Here is a 22,299-nt window from a genome sequence, read left to right as displayed (position 1 = left end):
CAGTGTCACTTTAAGACAGGACGTTTCTAATTTTAGAGGTATTGTGCAAATGGAAGAAAGCCGCCCTACATATTTGTTTAATATGTGCATTCAAGGACATCCTGGTGAAAAACAACTCCAAGATTCCTCCCACCATTACAAGGTAATCCCATCCAGAGTAAGAATCTGGTTAGATACCATATTTCTAAGATTTTCAGGACCGAGTACAATAACCTCAGTTTTATCTGAATTAAGAAGCAATTTAGCTTAGAAGAAAGTTAGCGGCCATCTAGGTCTTTATGTCTTTAAGACATTCCTGCAGTTTAACTATTGGTGTGTGTTATCTGGCTTCATAGATAGATAGAGCTGGGTGTCATCAGCATAGCAGTGAAAATGTATACTAGGCCTTCTAATGATACAGCTTAAGAGAAGCAAGTATAATGCAAACAAAACTGGTCCTAGCACAGAACCCTGTAGAGCTCCATAATTAACCTTAGTGTGTAAAGACGACTCTCCATTTCCATTAACAAACATGCATGGGATTAGGTTAATTGGTGATTTAAAAATTCACTGTAGGTGTGAATGTGAACATGAATGGTTGTTTATCTTTATGTGTTAGCCCTGCAGCCCTGCGTCTTGTTCTGTGGCAGCTGTGTTAGGCTTCAGCACACCGCGTGACCCTGAACTGAAAAAACAGAAGAAAATGGATGGATGGATGGATGGATGGATGGATGGATGGATGGATATTTAAAATTTGCTTGTGTAACACGTGTACGTATGTATGTCTGGATGCCTTACCATATAAGGAAACCAGGATGACCGTTTAACCAGTCCAGTCCAGTCTTTCCCACACCTTAATATAGTTTTGATTGATGGCACTGACATAATGACTCTTTATAGAAGAACAACAGCTGACCTCAAAGACATTAGTTGCTTCACCCTTTGACCTGACTGGAACTCAGGGAGCCCACTGGAGTTGTAGGTGTACATCCAATTCCTCAGGGGAACTTTTCTGGCTCTTCAAATATCTTCCAAGGGAAATCATCTCATTTTGTGGACTAATTGGACAGAGCTTGAACCATCAAATCCCACTGATTGTAATCACAGAGGTCACAAGGTGACATTGATTGTGGTTTATTGTGACTGCTTCTCATTTGCAGGGATAAACCCCCGACGTCATGGACAGAGGAGACATTGATCATTTTCAGGAAAAGCTTAAATCACTCTGTGGTCATCTTTGCTCTCATCTGACCAAAATCAGTCACGTTTGTCTTTACAAGTTAGAGATATCTGGATAGAGCCAGTCTATGTTTAGATTTCAATACCAGTGGGATCTTATTTGTGAACACTGTAAATGTGTGAAGACAAGTGTAAAACCACAAGGAATTCATAATCTGGTGGTGTCGTAATTGAGAAGCACTGTAATGATTCTCAGAGGAAGAGGATCCACGTGCAACAGACAGCTTTTTTATTTCTCTGTTTTGTGCATCTTTTACCGTCCTTCACAAAACCTGGAAATCCTTCTTAAATCACCATCTTGCAGGATGTATCACTTTCTAAAACACATCTGGAGGAGAGAGGAGTGAGGAGAGAGAGAAGGAGGCTCACCAGAGGAGCTGGAATCAAGGATGTAAGGGCATATCTTTTGTAGAAGTGCTTTCCCTGTGACTCAAAGGCGAGACACACAGCTGGAATATAGCAAGCAAAGTACTCTAAAGATAAGTGTTCCTTTGGATTTGGTTGTTTCAGTTGTTTTAGTTAGTTCAGATGATCAAACCTTTCTCCCACCATTTTTGTGATCTCTGTACCGCTATTCATATTTGATTTGCATATTTTTAAAATGAGGGCTTTGAAGGATTGATGCTTCATTTTGCTAAATGCCTGCTACCTCAAATCCTCTCCCTTATGTATTTTGTTCCTCTCCTCACATGTCATTTGTTGGTTTCTCCTGTTGTAGTTCACCTGGTTGGGCTTTTCACTTGGCTTTAAAATAAAGTTCCTGACTATATCTCAATATGAATAGCGACAACAGAAAATAAAAGCCATTCACATTTGAAACAAAATCATGCTTACCTTATTTCTGAGGAGGTTTTCTATATTCTTCATTTCGACCAACCACCAGTCTAAAAAGAAGTGAATGCTTAAACTATTTGATAGGGTAGCTGGTGGCATAATACTAAAAACAACACTGCATAAATGATGATCTCATAATTAAAAGAACAGAGCGTGTAATCATGAGTAAAGGTTAAGATGATTATCAATCATTATTGTATGTGAGAGGGCTATTGTTATAAATTGTAATAATTAGTAATGCCCTCCTTCACCCATTGCAAATTACACTGGCCAAGATTTTGTAAGACCAAAATCTAAGACTCATTTAGTCAGAAACTGCAGTTACCAGATGTCTTTCAGTTTGTATTGAAACCTAGCTGTCTCCTCAACTTGCTGCCAGATTGTTAATCCGCTGATGTGGTTGTGTATACACCAAAGAAAATTCAGCAAGACCAGACTTTCTTTGCTTTAGCTGGCTCAACAAAACCTAAAACCCCAGTGGAAGATAACAATAGCAGTTATTAATTTTCTGTGTTAAGCCTGGATTGCTGCTTTCAGAATCACATATAAATGGATATTTCACTCATCAGTGACTCTTTTTCCACAGAAAATGATCCTCGGGACTACTGCTTACACCAATCAGATACATTATTAAGTAATGATGATAAAATAATTATAACAATATGTAAAAATATAACTCTTCTTTACTGGAAGGGACACAGTTGGGGAGCAGTTAGGGCTGTCCGTTTGTGGTTTACCGCTATGGCAACTCTTGGATCAATAAACCATTTATTTTTCTCTCTGCATGCATCAAACCTCATCTTCTTTTGTTAATGAAATCAGGCCTGAAGCTCTATCACTGTCGGCTTCTGCACCAAACTTGAGCTGGACTACCTTGTTACATGTGATATAAGGCATCTGAAACAACCAAGACCCGCTCGACTTGCCATGGAATCAAGAAAGGGTAAGCACACTGAAAGGTTTTGTCACCAGTAATGAACTTAATCCAGCTGAGAAAATGATGTAAAGCAAAGACGCATATCGTTAGCTTCATAGCATAAGTGCCTAAGTCATTGACTTAGTCAAATGACTTAGGCAATTATGCTATGAAGCTAACGATATATTATATGCATTTTACTTTATTTTCTCTTCTGACATGAGTTTAATAAAACGCACTCTTTATGTGTATGCTTTGCAGTAGCATACATTATAGATCATTATTTTTATTTTAGTAAAATTCAAAGGCCTCAAATGGGACAACATCAAAGCTGTATTTAGACAACAGATACTTAACTGTGACAATAACGTAAAAGAAAATAGTTGCCACCTCAGCCAGCTTCATTCTCACCTCTGTGATGACTGATGGTCCCTTGGTGCTCTAATTTTAAAGTCAGCACTAAAACTGGTGCCTGAATAACAGTTCCCTTGTGAATAGCTTTCCCACAGAGTCTGACTTAATCAAAAGGTTACTTTGGTATTAGCAACAGCGTTGCATTAATGCTTGCTTATTGTCAGCTGCTTTTCTGCAGACTGTAATATAATTGGATATGTTACGCTACACCATTATGATCTGGTTTTTGATGTGTCATAGCTGCTTAAAGGGGTTAAACTCCAACTGCTGCTGGCTAAATCCGGTCTTAGTGCAGTGACAGATGCCGTCCTAATGGCTGCCCGTGGCTCCTGGATTGACAGTGTGGCACAGGGAGTGAGGAATCGTGCCCCCTGCTAGGAATAATGTCAGCCATTTTAAATTTTCAAAAAGAAATCGGGAGGAACCAGAGAGATGTGATCAAGCAGAGGAAATCATATCTGAGTTTCACATTCGTTCTGTAGCCTCACAACACATTCTGTGCTAATAAACAATAGGAAGATGACATATTACAAAACTAGTCACATCCTATGCTTTGTTAATGGGTTTTCCTTGTGAAGGCCACCTCTGAGTTTGAGTTCCTGTATGTCTGCCTCTACACTTTCCTAACTGTGTCCACCTGTGCCTCGTTTCCAGTGTAGCCTTGTCTTTCCCTTTGCTCTGTCAGATCATCTGCTTCTCTGTTTGTTCCCCCTGTGGGGCCCGATGACAGCTGGGCTATTCTCCAAATGGATGGATGGATGTTCCCTGTGCTCCATGGCCTTTTTAGCTTTATTGCCATTAAATTTTGTTTGCCTAACCTACCTGATCCTGGATTTGTATTTATATCTTCATTTTTAAATTGTATTATTTATTTATTTATTTATTTATTTATTTTGCCTGTCCCATTTGGATCTTTAGGCATCAGAATTGTTGTCTGAAATCCAAGAAAGATGCCAAGCGGATTTACTTTACCAAGTGGATCATCATGGCCTTGCCATATTGGTCCATTTGAGTGACCTTTATTATAATTATGTATTTATTTGATTTGATTTTTGGTTGTTACAGATGAGACTGGAGGATAGGACAGGGAGAAAGGATGAAAGAAAGAGAGGGAGAGAAAGAAAAATAGAGGAGAGAAGAGATGGTGAGAAAGGGGGAAAGAAAAAAAAAGAAAAACAAACAAAAAACCTGGATCACCTGTATGGAGATAAAAAGAAAGAAAGAAGAGAAAACAAACAAAAAGAACAACATAATAAATACAACACCATCACAATAAACTAGCTAACAGTAGATAACAGTAGATACTAAATATTAAATGTTATTGTGCAGTACGCAAGATCGGCAGCACACAATGTGCTTTGAGGTAGCAGCCAAGAAAGGTGTAGTTTGTGTCTGTGAACCTGTGTGGATCAACACGCTTGTATTTAAAAGGTTTCTCCAAGTAACGATCTGCTAGGGAGTGTGGGGAGCCATAGCCCCGTCCCCCAGGGCATGAAGCAGGTATGGAGGAGATCCAGGCCCCAGAGTACGAGGACCCAAGGAGGACCACGGGCAACCGTGCCACCCTCCTGGGAAGAGCTGAGTAGAGCCCCAAACGAGAGGTCACCCAGCAGCCACGGAGCAGAGGCCAGAGGGGGTTGCAGTGACGTGCCCGCGGGCTCTGCCGGCAGCCAGCTGTGTCAGAGAGGACCGAGCCTCAGGCCCAGAGGCAAGAGGCCTGAGGGCACCCCACCCCCCAGAAGGGGCCCAGCCGGGCCACAGGCGCCAGGCCCCGCCAATCGGCCACCAGGATTGAGTTGGTACATACATGAGTGCCCATCCCCAGACTCCCAGGAACCACCAACACACCAACGTCTGAGGGCATCAGCCACCGGCAGGGAGTGTGGTGAGGGGAGGTAGGCCTTCATACCTCGGAGAGCCTGAGATGTTCCCAGAGAGGTGGAGTCTAAGACCGAACCTGACATATAGACACAGACGAACAGGCGCACGCAGACACAAACGTGCATTCCCACCCCCATATACACAAACAAATACTCGGCACTCACCCGACGTGGAGACAGACACAAATAGACACTGTACACACATTCACACTCACCAAACATACTCTATATCCCAGGTCCAGGTACACCTGCCCCCAGAGGGGCAAACCGTACCTAGACCCAGGAGATGATATTTATATCTTCAAGCCAACAACATGGTGTATGAGGCTGACCTTGTAGCAGTACCATGTTACAGCGCACAAAAATGATTTTTCTTTGTGCAGTCCCTTAAGTCAAAGCAATAAATATTGTCGGTTGATTAACTTTATAGGACCAGACTTTAAATCCTGAAATCTTATTCTATCCTTCCTGAACAGCAAGATACTACTGCTAACAAGCATGTTGGCTAGTCCTGCGACTGCATGGAGAGGTGACCCTGCCATTTTCCTCTCAATTACTGGAGAAGAATTTGATGGCGCCCAACAGGAAGGGGTGGGGGTAGAGAGAGGGGGGCATAGCTTTTTTATGGATGAAAATATCAGTGGGGGCTCATGGCATTCATAGGGCTTAACAGCTTGGGTGATGGCTGGAGAGAGGGGTGAAAGATGAATTGCTCAAATTCAGGGCTGGGATGGAAACCGGGTCATCAGAGCAGTTCAGCATAATAAAGATACATCACACACAAGCAGGATGGAAAATAAGTCTATTGTAATTCAAGGCATACCCTTGTCCACTTCAGTGACTTGAATGACAACGATAGCGGGGAGAGCAGGGACTTTACAGCGACTATACAGGCTCTCCTCTCATGGATCGGTAGCCTTAAACACACAGTGCAACCACTGTGACACCGATTTCCGAAAACCAACAACCAAATTAAACCGATTCCAGCTTCTGCTAAAAATACCCAACAGGGAAGCAAACCATGACACGGAAGCCTGACAAGCATGATGTACTATACCAAGAATGAGTAATTTGAACTTATACTAGCCCTTCCCGCACACACACACATATACAAAACACCCACTTTACTCCAGCTCTTGTTTGGAGACAGGGGGACAAGCTTTTCAAAGTCTGGATGAGCATTTATGAGCCTGTTAGTTCAGTCAAGCATTAAGTTGGCTGATGCCGATTTCCTTTAACACCCTGTAGTTGGCCGCCTGTCTTTCATGCAGCTTCATAGTAGAACATAACAGGCCTATCAGCCCTGCGTCATTACCTACTTCTACGAGGAAAAGCAAAGGCTATGAAAAATGACGGCATGCTGTCTCTTCAGACTGAGTCTCAGCTCATATTTTGCATTAAACCAAATGTGAAGACAGCTGAAAGTTGAGTTTTAGAATTTGTCTCCCTGGTGGATGAGCTTGACAAATTTGCATGGGGGTGGCCATGCTTACTAAGTTAATTATATCCCGTTGACACACACACACATACAAAATGTGCTCATATATAGTAGTCAAATTATCCCATAAGGAAGTCACAATTTAAATGGGAGATTGCAGTGTTAAAAACTCTCCATATATTTGTGTTAGCTAATGTTACCATCTAATGCTAGCAAGCTTGTTTAGCAAGCTGTATTCATGTCCAGTTTAATGCAGATGTGCATATACTTGCTTATTATATGGCAGCCTCGCTTCTGTCAGTCTGCCCCAGGGCAGCTGTGGCTACAACCGTAGCTTGCCTCCACCAGTGTGTGAATGCGAGAGTGAATGAATAGTGGCATTGTAAAGCACTTTGGGTGCCTTGAAAAGCGCTATATAAATCCAATCCATTATTATTATTATTATTATTATTAATTAAATGGCTAATAAAAAAAAGGATTTCACCCCAAAAAGAAGCAAAAACTGGGTGGAAACAGACATTTTAATGACTCTAGTGAAATCTAGCAGACAACAATTGTTGTAGCTGCTTTTGAAGGAACAGATATCAATGAAAGAGGTTCAAAGAACGCCCAAACTCTAGGGTCCAGGTGGGTTATAAAGTAATCCACTCTATCCATTAGTGGTTTAGACACTCACCTAACACATGAAAGATCACCAGATTGAGACTGGGATTGGTTGCATCAGGTATAAAAATCTGCCAAATCAGACATGCCACAGACACAGTGCATGTAAATATAAGGAAGTCACTGAGAGACGCTAGCTAGCTAGTTCAATAGCACCAACGTCTATTGTGGTATTAGTTTGAAGAGAAATCTTTTTTGGGAAATTGCTTTGAGCATAATTAATAACTTTAATCCAAAACATTTAAGAGCATGAATGGATCTGTGGTTAACTGTAGTCATCATTGCTATAATAATGCCAAATCTATACAGTTAGACTATACAAAACAAAGTCACATTATTACATCCTCACACAAAAATCTTTATTGTTGTTTTTTTGTTTTGAAAACCATAACTTCCAACAGCTGATTTTGATATGGATCAGTAATAATACAGAAATACTTAAATATGAGATTACAAGTGTCTGCAAGTGTATTTTTTGGAGCGTGATCAAAACTCTGTACCAGACAGCCCTCCCATAAAACCTTCCCCAACACAAAGAAAGTAAAGGCAGAAGCAGGAGTCCTGTTAGAGAACAGCAACACAAAGAGCATGATATAACCTATGCCTTTAAACACGCCAGCTGTAACAGTCTGTCTGGCTTAGGAAAGGAACTCATTTGTTCTGTACATCGTCCCTGAGCGAATGGAGAACAAACTACACAGGCAGTCTGTACCTATAAACACTGACACATTACACAGCATACTGGATGTACTGACATTAATATGTGCCTTGTCACTTTTAATATACAGTATATATACAGAGATCCATATTCATAGCACAATTACGCCATGGTGTGGTAGGCGTGTTTGAGATTCATAACACACACACACACACACACACACACACACACACACACACACACACACACAACCCCGTCCAGCGATCTTAGTGAGGACCTTCATTGACATAATGCTTTCCCCAGCCCCTTACGCTAACCATTAAAAATGAATGCCTAACCCTAACCCTAAACCTAACCATAACCTAATTGTAACCCTGACACTAAAACATTTTGAGCCTCAAAAAGGCCTTCAAACTTGTGTGGACCGGGTTGTGTGTCCTCACAAGTGACTGTGGTTCTCACAAGAATAGTAGAATGCAGATTTCGGTCCTCACAAAGATAGCTAGACAGGAACACACACACACACACACACACACACACACACACACACATACGGCAACACATATTTATGACATGACTCATGTACATGGTAAAGGTTATTAAGACGCAATAAAAGTATTCAAATGGGCTTTGAAAGGCTTAAAACTATAAAAGATGTACAGATTGAGTTAGCACCATTTGTGTTAAGGTACAAACAAATACAATACGATTATATTCTGATAACAAACGGTTACATAGATCACTTTTGCAAACAAGTTTGGCAGGTTATTTTCATCTTAATCAAAAGAATTCCTTTTCTGAGACTAAAGGTTCAAGGCAACGTCATAAATGACTACCTTTACAGAATACAAGGACGGGCACATTTCTTTCTGTAAGAGCAGAATATTCCTTCCAGATTTTAAGCATTATATTTTTCAAAAACCAAACTCTTCAAATATTGCTACAAAATTGTGGCAACCACAATCATTAAAAGTCATTTTTCTCTCTCACCCATTGAAATACTGGTGTTTTTCTATCACAGAGGGATGTAAGAAAAGCAACTCTAAATTCGGACCTTTCATTGCTGCCGCTGCCAAAAACAGTCCTGGCGAGAAAATACCCTTTTCTCATCAACTGTAAACATCTAATGTGTACCATCAAGTTTATTGTTGGATACACTCCTGACCTCATACTGGAGTGGTTCTCCTGTTTCCTCCATCCTTGACATCTCTCTGGAAGCAGTTGTGGACTTGTAAAAACCTGGAGTCCCGCTCTGGGCTGTAGGGCCTTGCAGTACCACTTCCACCCTTCAAAGGGTCCCTGCTCAGGGAATAAAGGGATATACCGCCCACTGGCAAATTCAGCCCCAGCCCTGGTCCCCCCCCAATTCCTCCGCCAATCTTCATTCCCACTGGGGAGGGCTCACGGGATGGGTCACTTGACCTGGAACTGGAACGCGATCGCCTCCGCCTGTAGCGGTAACTTGGTATGCGAGAGTACGGCGAAGAGGATGAGGTGCTTTTGATGAAGTCACGTTTGGATCGGGAGCGCATCTCTTTGTTTTTCTCAATATAAATGTTGACTGCAAGAACGCCCACTGACTCTGCTACAATGAAGGAGAGGGCACCGAAGTAGAAAGACCAACCATAGCTGTACTGGTTCTTCTTGTCCTCGTCTTTCTTGTCACTCGGGTCGCCGGCATTGCTGGAGATGTAGACGATGATGCCAATGATATTGCTCAGGCCTGAAGAGAGGATAAATGAGAGAAGGAATGCTGTTGTAGGAAAGGTCAAAACTGAGACTCTACATGTAAAGAAAATCAGTGTTTTTGCCATTGTCCTTTTGTGAGTGTGAGAAAGGTGCACTCTAATGACTTAAGGCATTTTTGAAGTGCACTGTATCTCAGAATAAAACCTGACCTTTTCCTTCTTTCACTCTCTTGCACTACACACGATCTATTTGTTGTCACCCTGGTTTTGATTCTTTATCTGTGGTACGCTGTCTGACTCGTCCTACCTGCAGCTACAAACAGGATGCCTGCACTGAGCAGGATGTTGTTCTTGCTGCTGTAGATGCGTCCAATTCCAACACACAGGCCACCCAACATCAGCAGGATGGTGCTGAGAATTGGAAACAGGCTTGATGCACGAACTATACCTGTTTAGACGAGAGAGACAGAGAGTGTGAAAATGTCTTGTCAGCACAATTGAGAATATAATGTAAACTACTTCAAAAAGAGAAGATAACCACTGTAAAGTGGAGCACAGGTGAAAAATATATACCCCCCAATATTAGATTATATTAAATACTGGCACACAGACATTATGTCTAATGGGTAAGAGAACTAACTAAAAAAGGACAACTACTACTGAAAGAAATACCATTAGTTTCACAGGTGTTTGATCCTAGACTACAGATACTACAGACCCAACTATCATACAGAGAAAACAGAGAAAACCCAAGCAATCAGATGACCCCCTCTGAGCAAGTGCTTTGGCGACAGTGGTAAGGAAATACTCCCTTTTAACAGGAAGAAACCTCTGGCAGAACCAGGCTCAGAGAGGGACAGCCATTTGTCGCGATCATTCAGGGGTGGGCGGAGGGAGACAGGACAAAAAAACACTTTGTGGAAGAGAGTCAGAGATGAATAATAACTAGGGATTAAATGCAGAGTGGTGCATAAAGACAGGGAGTAAAAAGGTGAGTGGAAAAGAAAGTGCATCATGGGAACCACCAGCAGCCTAGATAGAAGCAGCATGACTAAGGCTCACGTTATACAGCACTCACTATAAACTTCATGAAAAAGGAAAGTTTTAAGCCTAATCTTGAAAGTACAGAGTGTCTGTCTTCCAAATCCAAACAGGAAGCTGGTTGTGCAGAACATGGGCCTGCAGCCCGAAGGCTCTGCCTCCTATTCTACAACTTCCTGTTTAAAATATGTCAATCACTATGTTTCTCATCCTTTGTTGACCTTCTTTAACTTTTAGCGTCCCTCACTTTGTCAGACAGGTTCCAACTGAGAAAGGGATTTTTGATTAAACACTGGTGAAGGCTAGTGAAAATGAACTCAGCTTTCCAACAAATGTTCAATAATCTTCTAGGGTCCATACAACCTGTGTGCAGGCTAAAAGTGATGAAAAGAATGATTGACTGACAATGACCTTATGTGGCTGACAAGTTTAGTTTTCCACTAAAAAGTAATTCACTCATATTTCCAAGGTCCTTACTAAAACAGTTCAGCTAATCCATCACCATCTCATCAGTTAGAATCATTTTTTAATTTTTTACATTTCACCATTTCATTATTGCTTTAGTGAGCACCACATGAGGACTTAGCGGAACTGCTAACAGTAACAGTGGTTGTTGCCAAGGCCTCTGTTTTGTCTTGTCTTCTTTAGTCTGCAGGCTCTCTCTCTCTCTCTGCTTTGAGTGAGTGCAAGATTACTTACAGGTGCATAGAGTCTGAACAAAGCCCCACTGACTGTAGCTGCTGAAGTTACCTTTAAATGCTCACTGCTTAACACCAGAACATTGTCTGTGCTTCAGCAATCCTTTGGTTGATTGCAGTCTCACTTGCCAACCCAAGCCCAAGCCTTTAACACATTTTCTAGTCCAAAACTTCAAATCCAAGTCTAACCCACAGGCTAGGCAGCTATACTGTAAGTTTTTATTTTTTACAGTTACTGCAGTACAGCACCACACATTAGTAAAATAACTGGAATCGTTTATTCGCCTTGTTTTATCATCAGAATTTAAACCGATACAATTTATCTTTTTCCCGCAAAATATAGAAATATAGTAATTTCTCTTTCTAAATGGTTTCAGTTAGCATATAGGCAAAAATTGTGATGGGTATGTTTAAAATAAAAAACTGTTTAATACTTGAATTGATGTCCAACACTTAAATGCCACTAGAGGGAATTTGTGAGCAGCCTAAAAGCTGAATAAACGGCAGTAGGTGACACGCCCTGCCAAACAAGCATCATTACTCTTCCACGAGTGAAACAAATGAAGTGAAATAATGTCCAGTGGTTCAGCGCATAAAGGTTTTTACAGATACACAGTCCAGCTAGCATATTCAGCTGCCTTTAAAAAAAAAAAAACATAACCAAGTGATTCCAGAATAAATTTTTCTTGAGCTTATTGAAATTCATATTGTGGACAACACACGAAATGGTAACAGTTGCCTTGAGGCACAGAGCTGATCTGAAACCTGAAACATAAATAAATATTCAGTAAAATGATTAAATGCTCTGTAATTTTCAGTGCATCTGTTTGTTTATTTATTTTTAACAAGGGTATTAAGCAAAAGGCCAAGGCCAAATATGAAATCTGCTCTCATGTGGCCAAAGTCTGGCTTGTTTTGGACGGGCCTTATTACTCGGCACACAACACACTTCATTATCTCCATTGCTCCAATTGCTGTCATGACATCAGGCTTTTTATGGGAAAGGGATAGACATGCCATAACACATTAAGTAGCCTGGTAATAACTATCACATTCAAGAAAAAAAAGAAGGAAAGAGCAGGGAGAGAGGGATTAAGTGTTGGAGTGTTTGAAGATGAAGCGGTTGCAGTGACTTACGTAAGATGTACTCTGAGCTGTCTGTATCGTAGTCGTTATCCTCTGGAAAATGATTGATCCGAAAACAGCTTCCTTTGTTGATACCTGTGCAAAAGCCAAAAACACACTGAGTGTGAATGTGAATGTGACTTGTGGCAGAAAGAGTCTGTGCAGGTTCGAAACTACAAAAATTAAAACAGCAATTTGGGTCTTCATGTTGAAAGTTAACACGAGAAGCTCAGAGATAAAAGGAGCCACACATCGACCGTTCACTCGATCAGCATGCAACTTTTATGAACCTGAGACAAATATGTTGCCGAAAGCTAAAGTCTATTCTCGGCAAAGTATATCTAACCGGGAGCAGACATGTCCTGTTTTCACCCATAACCATGTCAAAAACCATTTGAGGGCAGACCACTGTGGATCTGAGATTCTGAAGTTCCCAAGCCCTCGGGCACCTTCTATTCACCCAAGCTCTTCACTGAGAAAATCTTCCCTCCACTTTTAAGAGAATAAAACATTGGAGCATTATGAATATTGAAAGGTTAGACTTTGAATTTAAAGTCTGGCTCTTGAATTTCCTGCCTGAACTTATATATTAGAATTTATTAGAACTTAAATCAAATACACACAGTATCTTAATCCAAGAAATCAAACCATGCCTGTCGATTGTCAGCCCTGTCCCGTTTAATTCTGTAGATTTCAAATTGCTAATGTGAATAAATGTGGAAGAGTCGTCCAACATGCCAATATTACACTACAATTAAGGGGAAGAGATGAAGTACTGATATTCTATCCTAGTTCACATGCAGTAGATTCTTGAACTCAGGCATAAGCAATCAAGTGACATCTACCTTGTAGAACATGGGTGCATGTAAACAGTCCATAAGGAAGAGCAGCTGTTTTAGAGGGAGATGTTTCTAATCACTATTTATAATCCAAAAAGTCTGTCACTATTCAACATCAATTCTCCTTCACTTTGCCTGGCAGGGCGACAAAGTCAATAAGATGTGAGTTAACTCACATCTTATTGACTTTTCCAAACTTCAGCTATGCCAGTTGCTTGCTGTCATAGCCAATGAATCTGATCGCGATGGTGTCATCCCCAAGAGCTCTGTAAAGGATGGAGGATTGTCTTTCTTCCCTTCAAGTTGCAAATTTGTTATGACAGTCTTATTCCAGCATCCATGGCAGAATTGTTTAATGAGATGTTTTTCAGTTTTACAGGCAAGAATGTCTCATCTTTTGACAACAATTCAATGTGCACTGTAGTCACTGGAAGTAGGCATAGGGGCTTCCACTGGGCCCGTGGAGTGTAGTTAAGAATTCAGCAACGAATTCTTTTCTGCCTTGAACACTGGCCAAGTCCGAGTCAAAATACTGTAAGCAAAGAAGTCGGCGTGGCTTCAGGAGTCAGATCTGTTGATCACATCAGCTTAAAGGGACAACAAGCTTTCAAGAATACACCCAGTGACATCCACTGACAGACCAGAATCACCAGGAAGTAATTCACTGTGAGCTTCTCATTAGTTTTCATCAGCTTCATCGCTGTTTTTTTCCCCTCATTGCTAGGCATCAATGTCTTTGACAACTCTTTGCATTTCAGGTGTTTTTTTTAAAATCAGTCTTAACTCTTTAAACCTCTTCAAATACTTATGAATTTCCTCATCTGTTTTTGTATTTGTATCACCACTAACAACTAAATAACTAATAATCATAGAAAGTTGCATCCACCTCTAACTGTAACACTCCAAACCTTATGTGCAATCATTATGTACATTTTATAATATGTAAAATACCTCATGTGAGGTGCACTTTTCGTTACGTTACATAGACATACACATAGCCTCTAAATAAATGCACTATTAAGTGCCAAACTCACTATAATTTACTATAATACATCAGTTAATCAGTTAATTGTGTTTAAATATTGTACTTTGTATTCCTATCCTGTCTTTATATTGTATTGTATTGATATTATTTAAGCCTTTTTTCTTGTACCATATGAGGGAGTATTGTCTTAATTTCATTACACTTGCATGATGACGATGAAGAGTCTTGAATCTTGAATCTGGAATGAGGTGCCTTTGATTTGCAGGCACTCATTAACTGTTACTGAACCTTACAATATCATAGACCAGCGTATGGAAATCTCCACCAGGTAGCTTTGAAGCCGGTTTTCTGCATCTACAATCTGTTATTCAGTGCATTCAAATGCACTGTTGCAAATACTGGGAACAGGATTTCCACTAATGTTTGAGCATTTGTTATTAGTTTGGTCAGGAGTGAGTTGAGGGTTAAAAATCAAAATCAGCACGAACACTGGCTGATTAGCTGCAATCACTGGCTGCTTCTTCTATGCCCAAGTGGCTTTACGCATCCTCAAGCTAGATCACGTTTCTATGATCGACAGCTCATTCAGATGGTTCATACATTTTTGGGATGGAAATGTTTTATGAGGCAGGACATGCACTTAGACAACGTGACACTATGAGTGCAAAGAAAACTTCTACGTTTCACATTTAGAGCTTATGTCAGTGTTGCCACCAGCGCACGGTTTTGATGTGCAAAATTTATGATTCTTAGGGTTAATTTCTGAGACAGCTGGGAAAGAAAATTAAAGTCAGGCTGTGATAAAGTGATGAAACATCCCTAACAGCCCAGATTCAGTCTGTTGGCTCCACGCTCTTAAATTCACTCTTTCAGTCTCTTTGAACACCCATTCTGTCTTTTTCTCTCTCGCCACAATCATGTCTGAATAAGCCACTTCACTTCCATTTTCTAAAACCTCTTTATCCACTCAGTTTTCTTTTCAATTTTTTTGTACCAAGAAAACTTGTTAAATAAGATTACTGTGTTACTCTAATGTATATTTGTTATATTTGTAAACATACTATTTTAGTGACACTGGATCAGTTTTTTGAGTGTGTAATCCAAAAGGTCTAAGGAGCAACAGGTGTAGAATATTAAAATTTCATATATAAAGTACACATATGTAGGGTTACAGTTGGATGTATAGCCCAGGAATGTTATATCAGTGTCAGAAAATTCAAAAATCAATAACATTACTATGATTATATGGCTTCTAGACTGAACATACGAGTAAAAAAATAACAACACAGCTGACAGCTAAAATGTATTATAATAAAAATGAAATAATCTACTCCACTGTGTTGCTTAATCCATTAGGAATCATTAAGAATTGATGACCTACCCTATCCTCCATTGCATGGGGAATTTCCCCATTCTATTTTACTTAAATAGCCCCAAAATAGTTTCCTCAAGGCACTTTACACTGTAAGGTCAAGACTACAACAATCAGATGACCACCTCTGAGCAAGTGCTTTGGCAACAGTGGGAAGGAAAAACTAATTTTTAGCAAGAAGAAACCTTTGGCAGAACCAGGCTTAGAGAGGGGTGGTCATTTGCCACGACCAGTCAGGGGTGAGGGGAGGGAGACAGGGGAAAAAAAGCCTAGACACACAGAGGATTCCGGGTCACCTAATCCAACCCTAACTATATGCTTTATCAAAAAGGAAAGTTTTAAGCCTATTCTTAAAAGTTGAGATGTGTGTCTCCCGAATCCAAGCTGGGAGCTGGTTCCACAGAAAAAGGTCTCAACCAAAGGCTCTGCCTCCCATTCTACTTTTAAATACCCTAGGAATATCTGTGTAACACACATTTTTGGAGAAATGGGGCAGGGATAGCTCAGTAGGTAGGGTGGTGGCCCCCATGATCGGAAGGTCGGGGGTTTGAATCCACTGAACGACTACCCTGAGGTACCCCTGAGCAAGGTGCCGTCCCTACACACTGCTCCCCGGGCGCCCAATGGCTGCCCACTGCTTCACAGAGTGAATGGGTTAAATGCAGAGAGGAATTTCCCCACGGGGATTAATTAAGTATACATTATTATTAAATGTTCAGCCAGTTTGGGAATTGTTTTGTTCAGCTACAGGGGCTGTGTTTCTCAGGCCATAGTTTTAACTTCATTAGAAATGGTTTTTTTAGTGTGCTTTGTGTAATATTCATATTTTATAATATTGTTCCTCAGCCAAACATCTGGGAGAATGAAAGTCATCTTTTCACCTGATATTTTGGTCTATCCACAGACAGTCATGGTGTCATGAATAAAATCAAAAATCAAGAATCAGGTGCAGTTTAGAGCTAATTCCAAGGTGTCCAGTCTCTGCACGTTATGCATCCAAGCTTATTCATACACAGCAAATTCAAAAGTGTTAAATTTTTTGGTGTTAATAGTCTTCTTGCAAAAGTAGAGTTAATTTTACTCTAAGTAGAGTCACATTCTTTTAATGTAACTCTGAGGTGTAAAATGATAGTAGTTAAAATCGAGTGTTAAAAATGAGTGTTTCTCTGTCAAATCTGGAGGTGTTACAATGGAAACATTAACTCTTGACCTCTTAACTCTGAACTCCTACAGGGGCTATGACACCAACAGAGTAAATTCACAGACTCCGCCCCCAGCACGGCTCCAATCGAAGCTGAAGTGAAGCCGTTTCAGAACATTTTGCTCTACATATTTGAGTTGTTTGCCATGCTTGGTAAGTCATTTTTTCAAAGATTGTTTCAATTATTATTATGAGCTTTTACTTCTGTGGCTCTTTGGAGTTGAGACAAAGCTGTGTGAAAGGCATTAGCCATGTTGCTCGCTGATAGCATAATATTCTGTTTTAGCTAGCTGAAAGGTATTGTTTGCGGGCAAATACCACAGCCTTGAAAAAAAGCTTGCATGTGAATTTTCAGTCAAACCTTTGGTCAAATACACCTAAAACAATGTCTAGAATGTGAAATGTTGGTATAATGGTGCTACTTGAAGCCTGAAAACGATCGCCCATAATAAAAAAAAACGAGCAAACAGCAGTAGCTGACGTCCTGACTGGATTCTACGTTAGCATAGATCCCTCCAGAGTTTTGTGCACACGGTTTAGGTAAAAATGAAAAAGTTTTACATTTAGTTCAGTATTACCTGGCTCAAAGAGGATTCCTTTTTTTTTACTGTGCTGCAATTGTTTACTGGATTATTTGTGCCATTAATTAGTGTCAACTAATTTTTATTCGATCTCCGCACAGGATATGCTTGTGAAGATGGAATATGGGGGAGAGCAGAAGTGCGTTGAAGTTCCACAAAGGGATGAATGAAGGACATGCATATTGTATTGAAGAAATAAGTGATGAGAATGCTGTTATTTGCATTTACCATGTCAGACCTTTTGATAAACAAAATTCTAATGAAAGTGAGACCATGTATACTGTTACATCTTTCAGAAAATGTTTTGAAATTGTGGTGCACAGTTCAGAATAAATGTTTTTCAAAAACCATTGCATCTTTTTAGTAAATGTTTATTTCCAAAAGAAATTTCTAGAAGTTCAGAACAGTAAAATTCCCGCTTTTTAGAATGAATTAGAAGATAACTCTTACGTAGTTAAACTAAAATACTCTTTGAGAGTTAATATATAAACTCTTAACACCAAGTGTTAAATTATCAACTCCAGACAGATTTGGTGTTTAACACTAAATCAGAGTTAACGTACCAACTCTCCAAAAAGAGTTAAATTAACACACTCTGGTGTGGACCCATATAGACACTTTAATAGTGTTGAAATCAAATCCGACAGTGTTAATTTGGACATGCTGGATTTGCTGTGTAGCTTTGATCCATCCTGTGATCAATCCTGGCATGTTTTTAAGAGAGTTGTGAGTTCCAAATCGATAGCATACATTTCTGCCTGTTTTTTAAACTGTTGAGGCTCAGATATAAAACACTTGCATTAAAGCTGACAAAAATGTGTACGCTAACTTTTTCCCCCCAGACAGAACATTGATCTGGAATCAATAAGGGAAATGGACCTACAGACACAATCAATAATGACATTTCCTTCAATAAAATCTTACCAATATCCAACCTGAGCTCCCCCCCTCTGTATGTTCACTGTGGGGACAATACATTCACTGTGGCAGTTAGGTTAGACTTACTCCAAATATGCTCGACCTCATCTCAACAGAGTAAATTTATCTTGGTTTCAAAGAGCTCCCAGCAGCTTCTTTCTATGTTCTTTAGCACCAAATAAGTTTTTTTTTCTTGACCATAACACATTTGCCCATTTGTCTTTCACAGCGAGACTGTGCAAGTATCACAGTGTCTTTGATGTCATTTTAGGAGGACAGCTGCTGTGGGTGTGATTTTTGGTATTTTTACGTGGGTCCCGATTACTCCTGACACTGTGAATCAACAAATTATTAGCTGGTTAAAGATCTTGCGCTGTCCTTTCCTTCTGTCTCAGTCTGAATTTTTCCTTTCTCTGGTCCATTCTTTGTCCATTTTAAATATGTTCATACACTTTCACAGGTTAATAGTAAATCACAAGTGTACTCTTTCCCCCCCCCCCCCAGTGATTACAGAATTTAACTTGTCAGCAGTCACAGGTGGATTCAGTTTTGCTGTATTTGGTTCATGTTGTTATTTTAGTGCATTCTTTCTAAAGTACGTTTTTGGCTATTCATAGGTGGAAGCACTCTTCTTGTCAACTTTTAAAAAAAAATTAAGAAGTGATATAACTTTAAATCTTTTAACAAGTTCAGAACGGTACATTCACTGCTATGGTATAGTTGATTGTATGCATATAAATCAAACATTTGTGAAAGTAAAATAACCATATCAATATTTCATGCAGCAGCAGTAACAAAATGATCAAGGGAATGTCAGGAGAAAAGAAAAGAAAAGAAAAGAAAAGAAAGCTCACTGGGGGAGGTATCTCCCAAGAGCCCCTGTGTCTGAGAGAGCAGGGCCCATCTTTTATTGCTCAGCATAGCTTCACCATAGCAACCTCCCCCCAGCAACCCAGAATCACATTTCTAGCTCTTCTCAGAGGACGCCTTTGACATCTTACTAATGCATTCATCAGCCAACGCGCACACACACACACACACGCACACGCACACACACACACGCACACACACACACGCACACACACACACGCACACGCACGCACGCGCACACGCACACACGCACGCACGCACACGCACGCACGCACACGCACGCACGCACACGCACGCACACACACACAAGAAAAACAACCCTAACCCTCTTCACCACATACAAAGCCACATAACAGTTAACTAACCTTTCATGACCTGCATGAACTGAAAATTTAAAGTCAGACCAAGTGTTTGCTTGAATCTAGCGGTGAGTCCCTAAGTGTGAGTTTTTTACTTATTTCAGCATGACTCCACTTGTATTCCATTAGAGTTCATTATCCACCAGTGCTCACCTTCATCTAACCATCAGCTTGTTCTACAACACAAGGCACTCATAGATGTCTGTTTGCTACTCTTTGCAACATTAGCCAACATCTCCTGAGGCTCACCCAGCATCTATGCTGTTGAATTTACTTAATAAAACAGGATAGATTCCTTCGAATTATACACTAAGTTGTAGAAACTGAGAGACTTTTTTTTTTAACGTTTCAGGAATGCATTTAGTACTACCGTTTTCAAGAGGCTGTATCCCAACTGACTGGACATGTTGACTTAGCCTGGGTTTGTATGCAGATATAGAGGTGTGCCACTAGATAGACTTACACAGTATTGCAGCAAAAGTGCTGATGTTCTCTATGCATGAGAGAGAACAAGGAAAAGAGCAAGATAAGTTGTGTTACTTTCAGTTCCAGGTCCATGCAGGTTGTAACACCCTTCTAATATTTTAAGCAGGAAATGAGAAGATGGTGCAGAGGGAAGATGTTTAGAACAGCGTGCACGTCTGCTTGAATCTCTTAGGAAGATTGAGAGAGGGAACATGTCTTTTGAGTAACAGGATTACAAGAAATCCATAAATAGCCAGGCTTTAAAAAACAAAACAAAACATGAAATTCCAGTAAAAGTAGTAATGGTAATGGTTGGTGCTTGGAGTGTGAGTTCAATAATGGCTGTATTCATCTCCACACAAGACAGACGCCTGGGTTCTGGGAAAATGCCTTGTCTCTTAGATCCCTCACCCCAACTCTTTGGAAAAGGCACTGTACCCCAAGTTGTTCTCCAAGTTACTGGTGGTAGCCTGCTTTGCAGCTTTGTAAATACATGTGAATTATGAAACGCAGTAAGGTACTTCGTCATTGACGAAAAAAGGCGCTTTGTTTGACGGAGCATTCTTCTATTGTTGTGAAGAATTTAATTGTTCTTCAGGTAAAAGAAAAAAAAATCATTAAGACTGAGAATTTCAGAACCAATGGTAATGGACAGCGCCACAATCGAAGACGTCATTGGTGACTACTTCCGCGGATCAGGTGATTGTTTGCGTTTATTTTAAGTCTTTTCAAGGAAGCGGTCCGATGGACGGTGGATAGGTGTGCCTAAACATTAACGACCTTTTCTCACAACATGGAAAGGCGATCAGGAGCGAGATGCAGAACAGCTGAGGGAAACAACAAAATTCCCTGAAACAACAAGTCAGACGCTCCTCGGAACAGATTAAAACAAAGTCTAATACACCGGAAAGCGCTGCGCCCCCTCTGAATGCGAAAACTGGGATCATTCTTCCATGCTCTGCCATAGAAGCAAACTCACAGCATTAAATCGTATTCGTGTTCAATCCATCATCTCTCCGCTCTTTCCCTTTTCAGTGAATGTATAATTTACCTTAAAGGGGGGGAAAAGATGTAAAAGATTCGTTACGCACACACAACTCCTCCTTGGTGCGCAACACGAAGCTCTTTCACTCAGATTCTCGTAGAAAATATAATACTTGTGTAAATTATTAAATTATGTTTCATGTCATTCCATCAAAAAAGGGAGAATTGACTCTGATAATAAAGTTCAGAATCAGCATACTTTATTAATCCCTAAGGAAATTGTGTTAAATGGTTTGTTATAATATCACACAAACTGTCGCAGGTTCCAAACAAATGCGAACTTTTTTAGAAATTAGCAACGTTTCTGGTCTGGTCAGGTGTTCAGACTCGTTGACTATTTAATTCATCTCTGTGCACACCGTCACCTCCCCCACGTTAAAGCAAACATTCGGAAGAAATCAGGTGGCGCAACAGTGAGAAAATCGTTCATAAGCAGTCGAAATAAAACAAAAAAAAGTTTGGAAACTTACACAGTCACTGCATAAGGTACCAGACTTTGTTTACCTTCGATGCAGCAAATCCTCCACAGCCCGGAGTGCGTCAGGTCCCCTTTGACTTTCTTGGTTTGCATCTGGGTTTCGTCGGTTGTGGCATTAGTTGCATTGCAAATATAGGCTCGGGAATAAAGCCAGTAGTCGGTGCCGATGGCGATGGTCATGAGGCTAAAGGCGACGAAGGCCCCCACAATAGCCAGCAAAGTCTGAACCCCTCGGTCACACCATGCCATGGCGTCTCATAATGTGAAGATTCTCCACAGCAGCTTACGCACACCGTGAGGAGCGCACGGTACCAGTGATCATGGCTTGGGGGGAAAGGACTTGCGTGTCGATCCTCGTTTTGCTTAATTAATGCTCCACTTTCTCCCAAACTTCAATCGGACTTCAAACCAAGTTGCAGAGATTGATCGACCACAGCTTTCGTTTAATTCCTTACAGTGAGCTGGTGGTGTCTTCAATCCTGCAACAGGTGGAAATTTAACTCAAAACACACAAAAAAGAAGAAGAGAAAAATTCCTCGAACAAGTGCACTTCTTTTTTACCACAACATTTTGTAAATGACGTTTATAACCGCAGCATACATACGGATCACACA

At 40.5% G+C, this 22,299-nt stretch overlaps 1 protein-coding gene across 1 annotated transcript; it reads right to left on the bottom strand.

The window, feature by feature from the left end:
- Nucleotides 1-9,187: 9,187 nt before the first annotated feature.
- Nucleotides 9,188-21,934, bottom strand: LOC146630844 (voltage-dependent calcium channel gamma-4 subunit-like). Its single transcript, XM_085356143.1, has 4 exons — nucleotides 21,712-21,934; nucleotides 12,586-12,669; nucleotides 10,017-10,157; nucleotides 9,188-9,744 (listed from the first exon to the last, which is right to left on the bottom strand). The coding sequence occupies exons 1-4, from the start codon at nucleotides 21,932-21,934 to the stop codon at nucleotides 9,188-9,190; spliced, it is 1,005 nt and encodes a 334-aa protein (XP_085212269.1).
- Nucleotides 21,935-22,299: the final 365 nt, after the last annotated feature.

Source organism: Diplotaxodon limnothrissa, linkage group LG6 (assembly GCF_057381915.1).
Source record: "Diplotaxodon limnothrissa isolate DT_005_m linkage group LG6, D_limnothrissa_male_GT1.1, whole genome shotgun sequence".
Taxonomy (NCBI): Eukaryota; Metazoa; Chordata; class Actinopteri; order Cichliformes; family Cichlidae; genus Diplotaxodon; species Diplotaxodon limnothrissa.
Note: the sequence above shows the minus strand (reverse complement) of the source record. Positions and strands in the feature narration are given on the sequence as shown.

Bases quoted from the DNA above. Each gene is read 5' to 3' on its own strand.
- LOC146630844 (XM_085356143.1), bottom strand. From the start codon at position 21,934: ATGGCATGGTGTGACCGAGGGGTTCAGACTTTGCTGGCTATTGTGGGG. The intron at 12,670-21,711 runs GTAAACAAAGTC...GCTTTTGCACAG, and splicing joins GAGGATTTGCTGCATCGAAG to GTATCAACAAAGGAAGCTGT. The intron at 9,745-10,016 runs GTAGGACGAGTC...TCCTCTCTTCAG, and splicing joins CATCCTGTTTGTAGCTGCAG to GCCTGAGCAATATCATTGGC.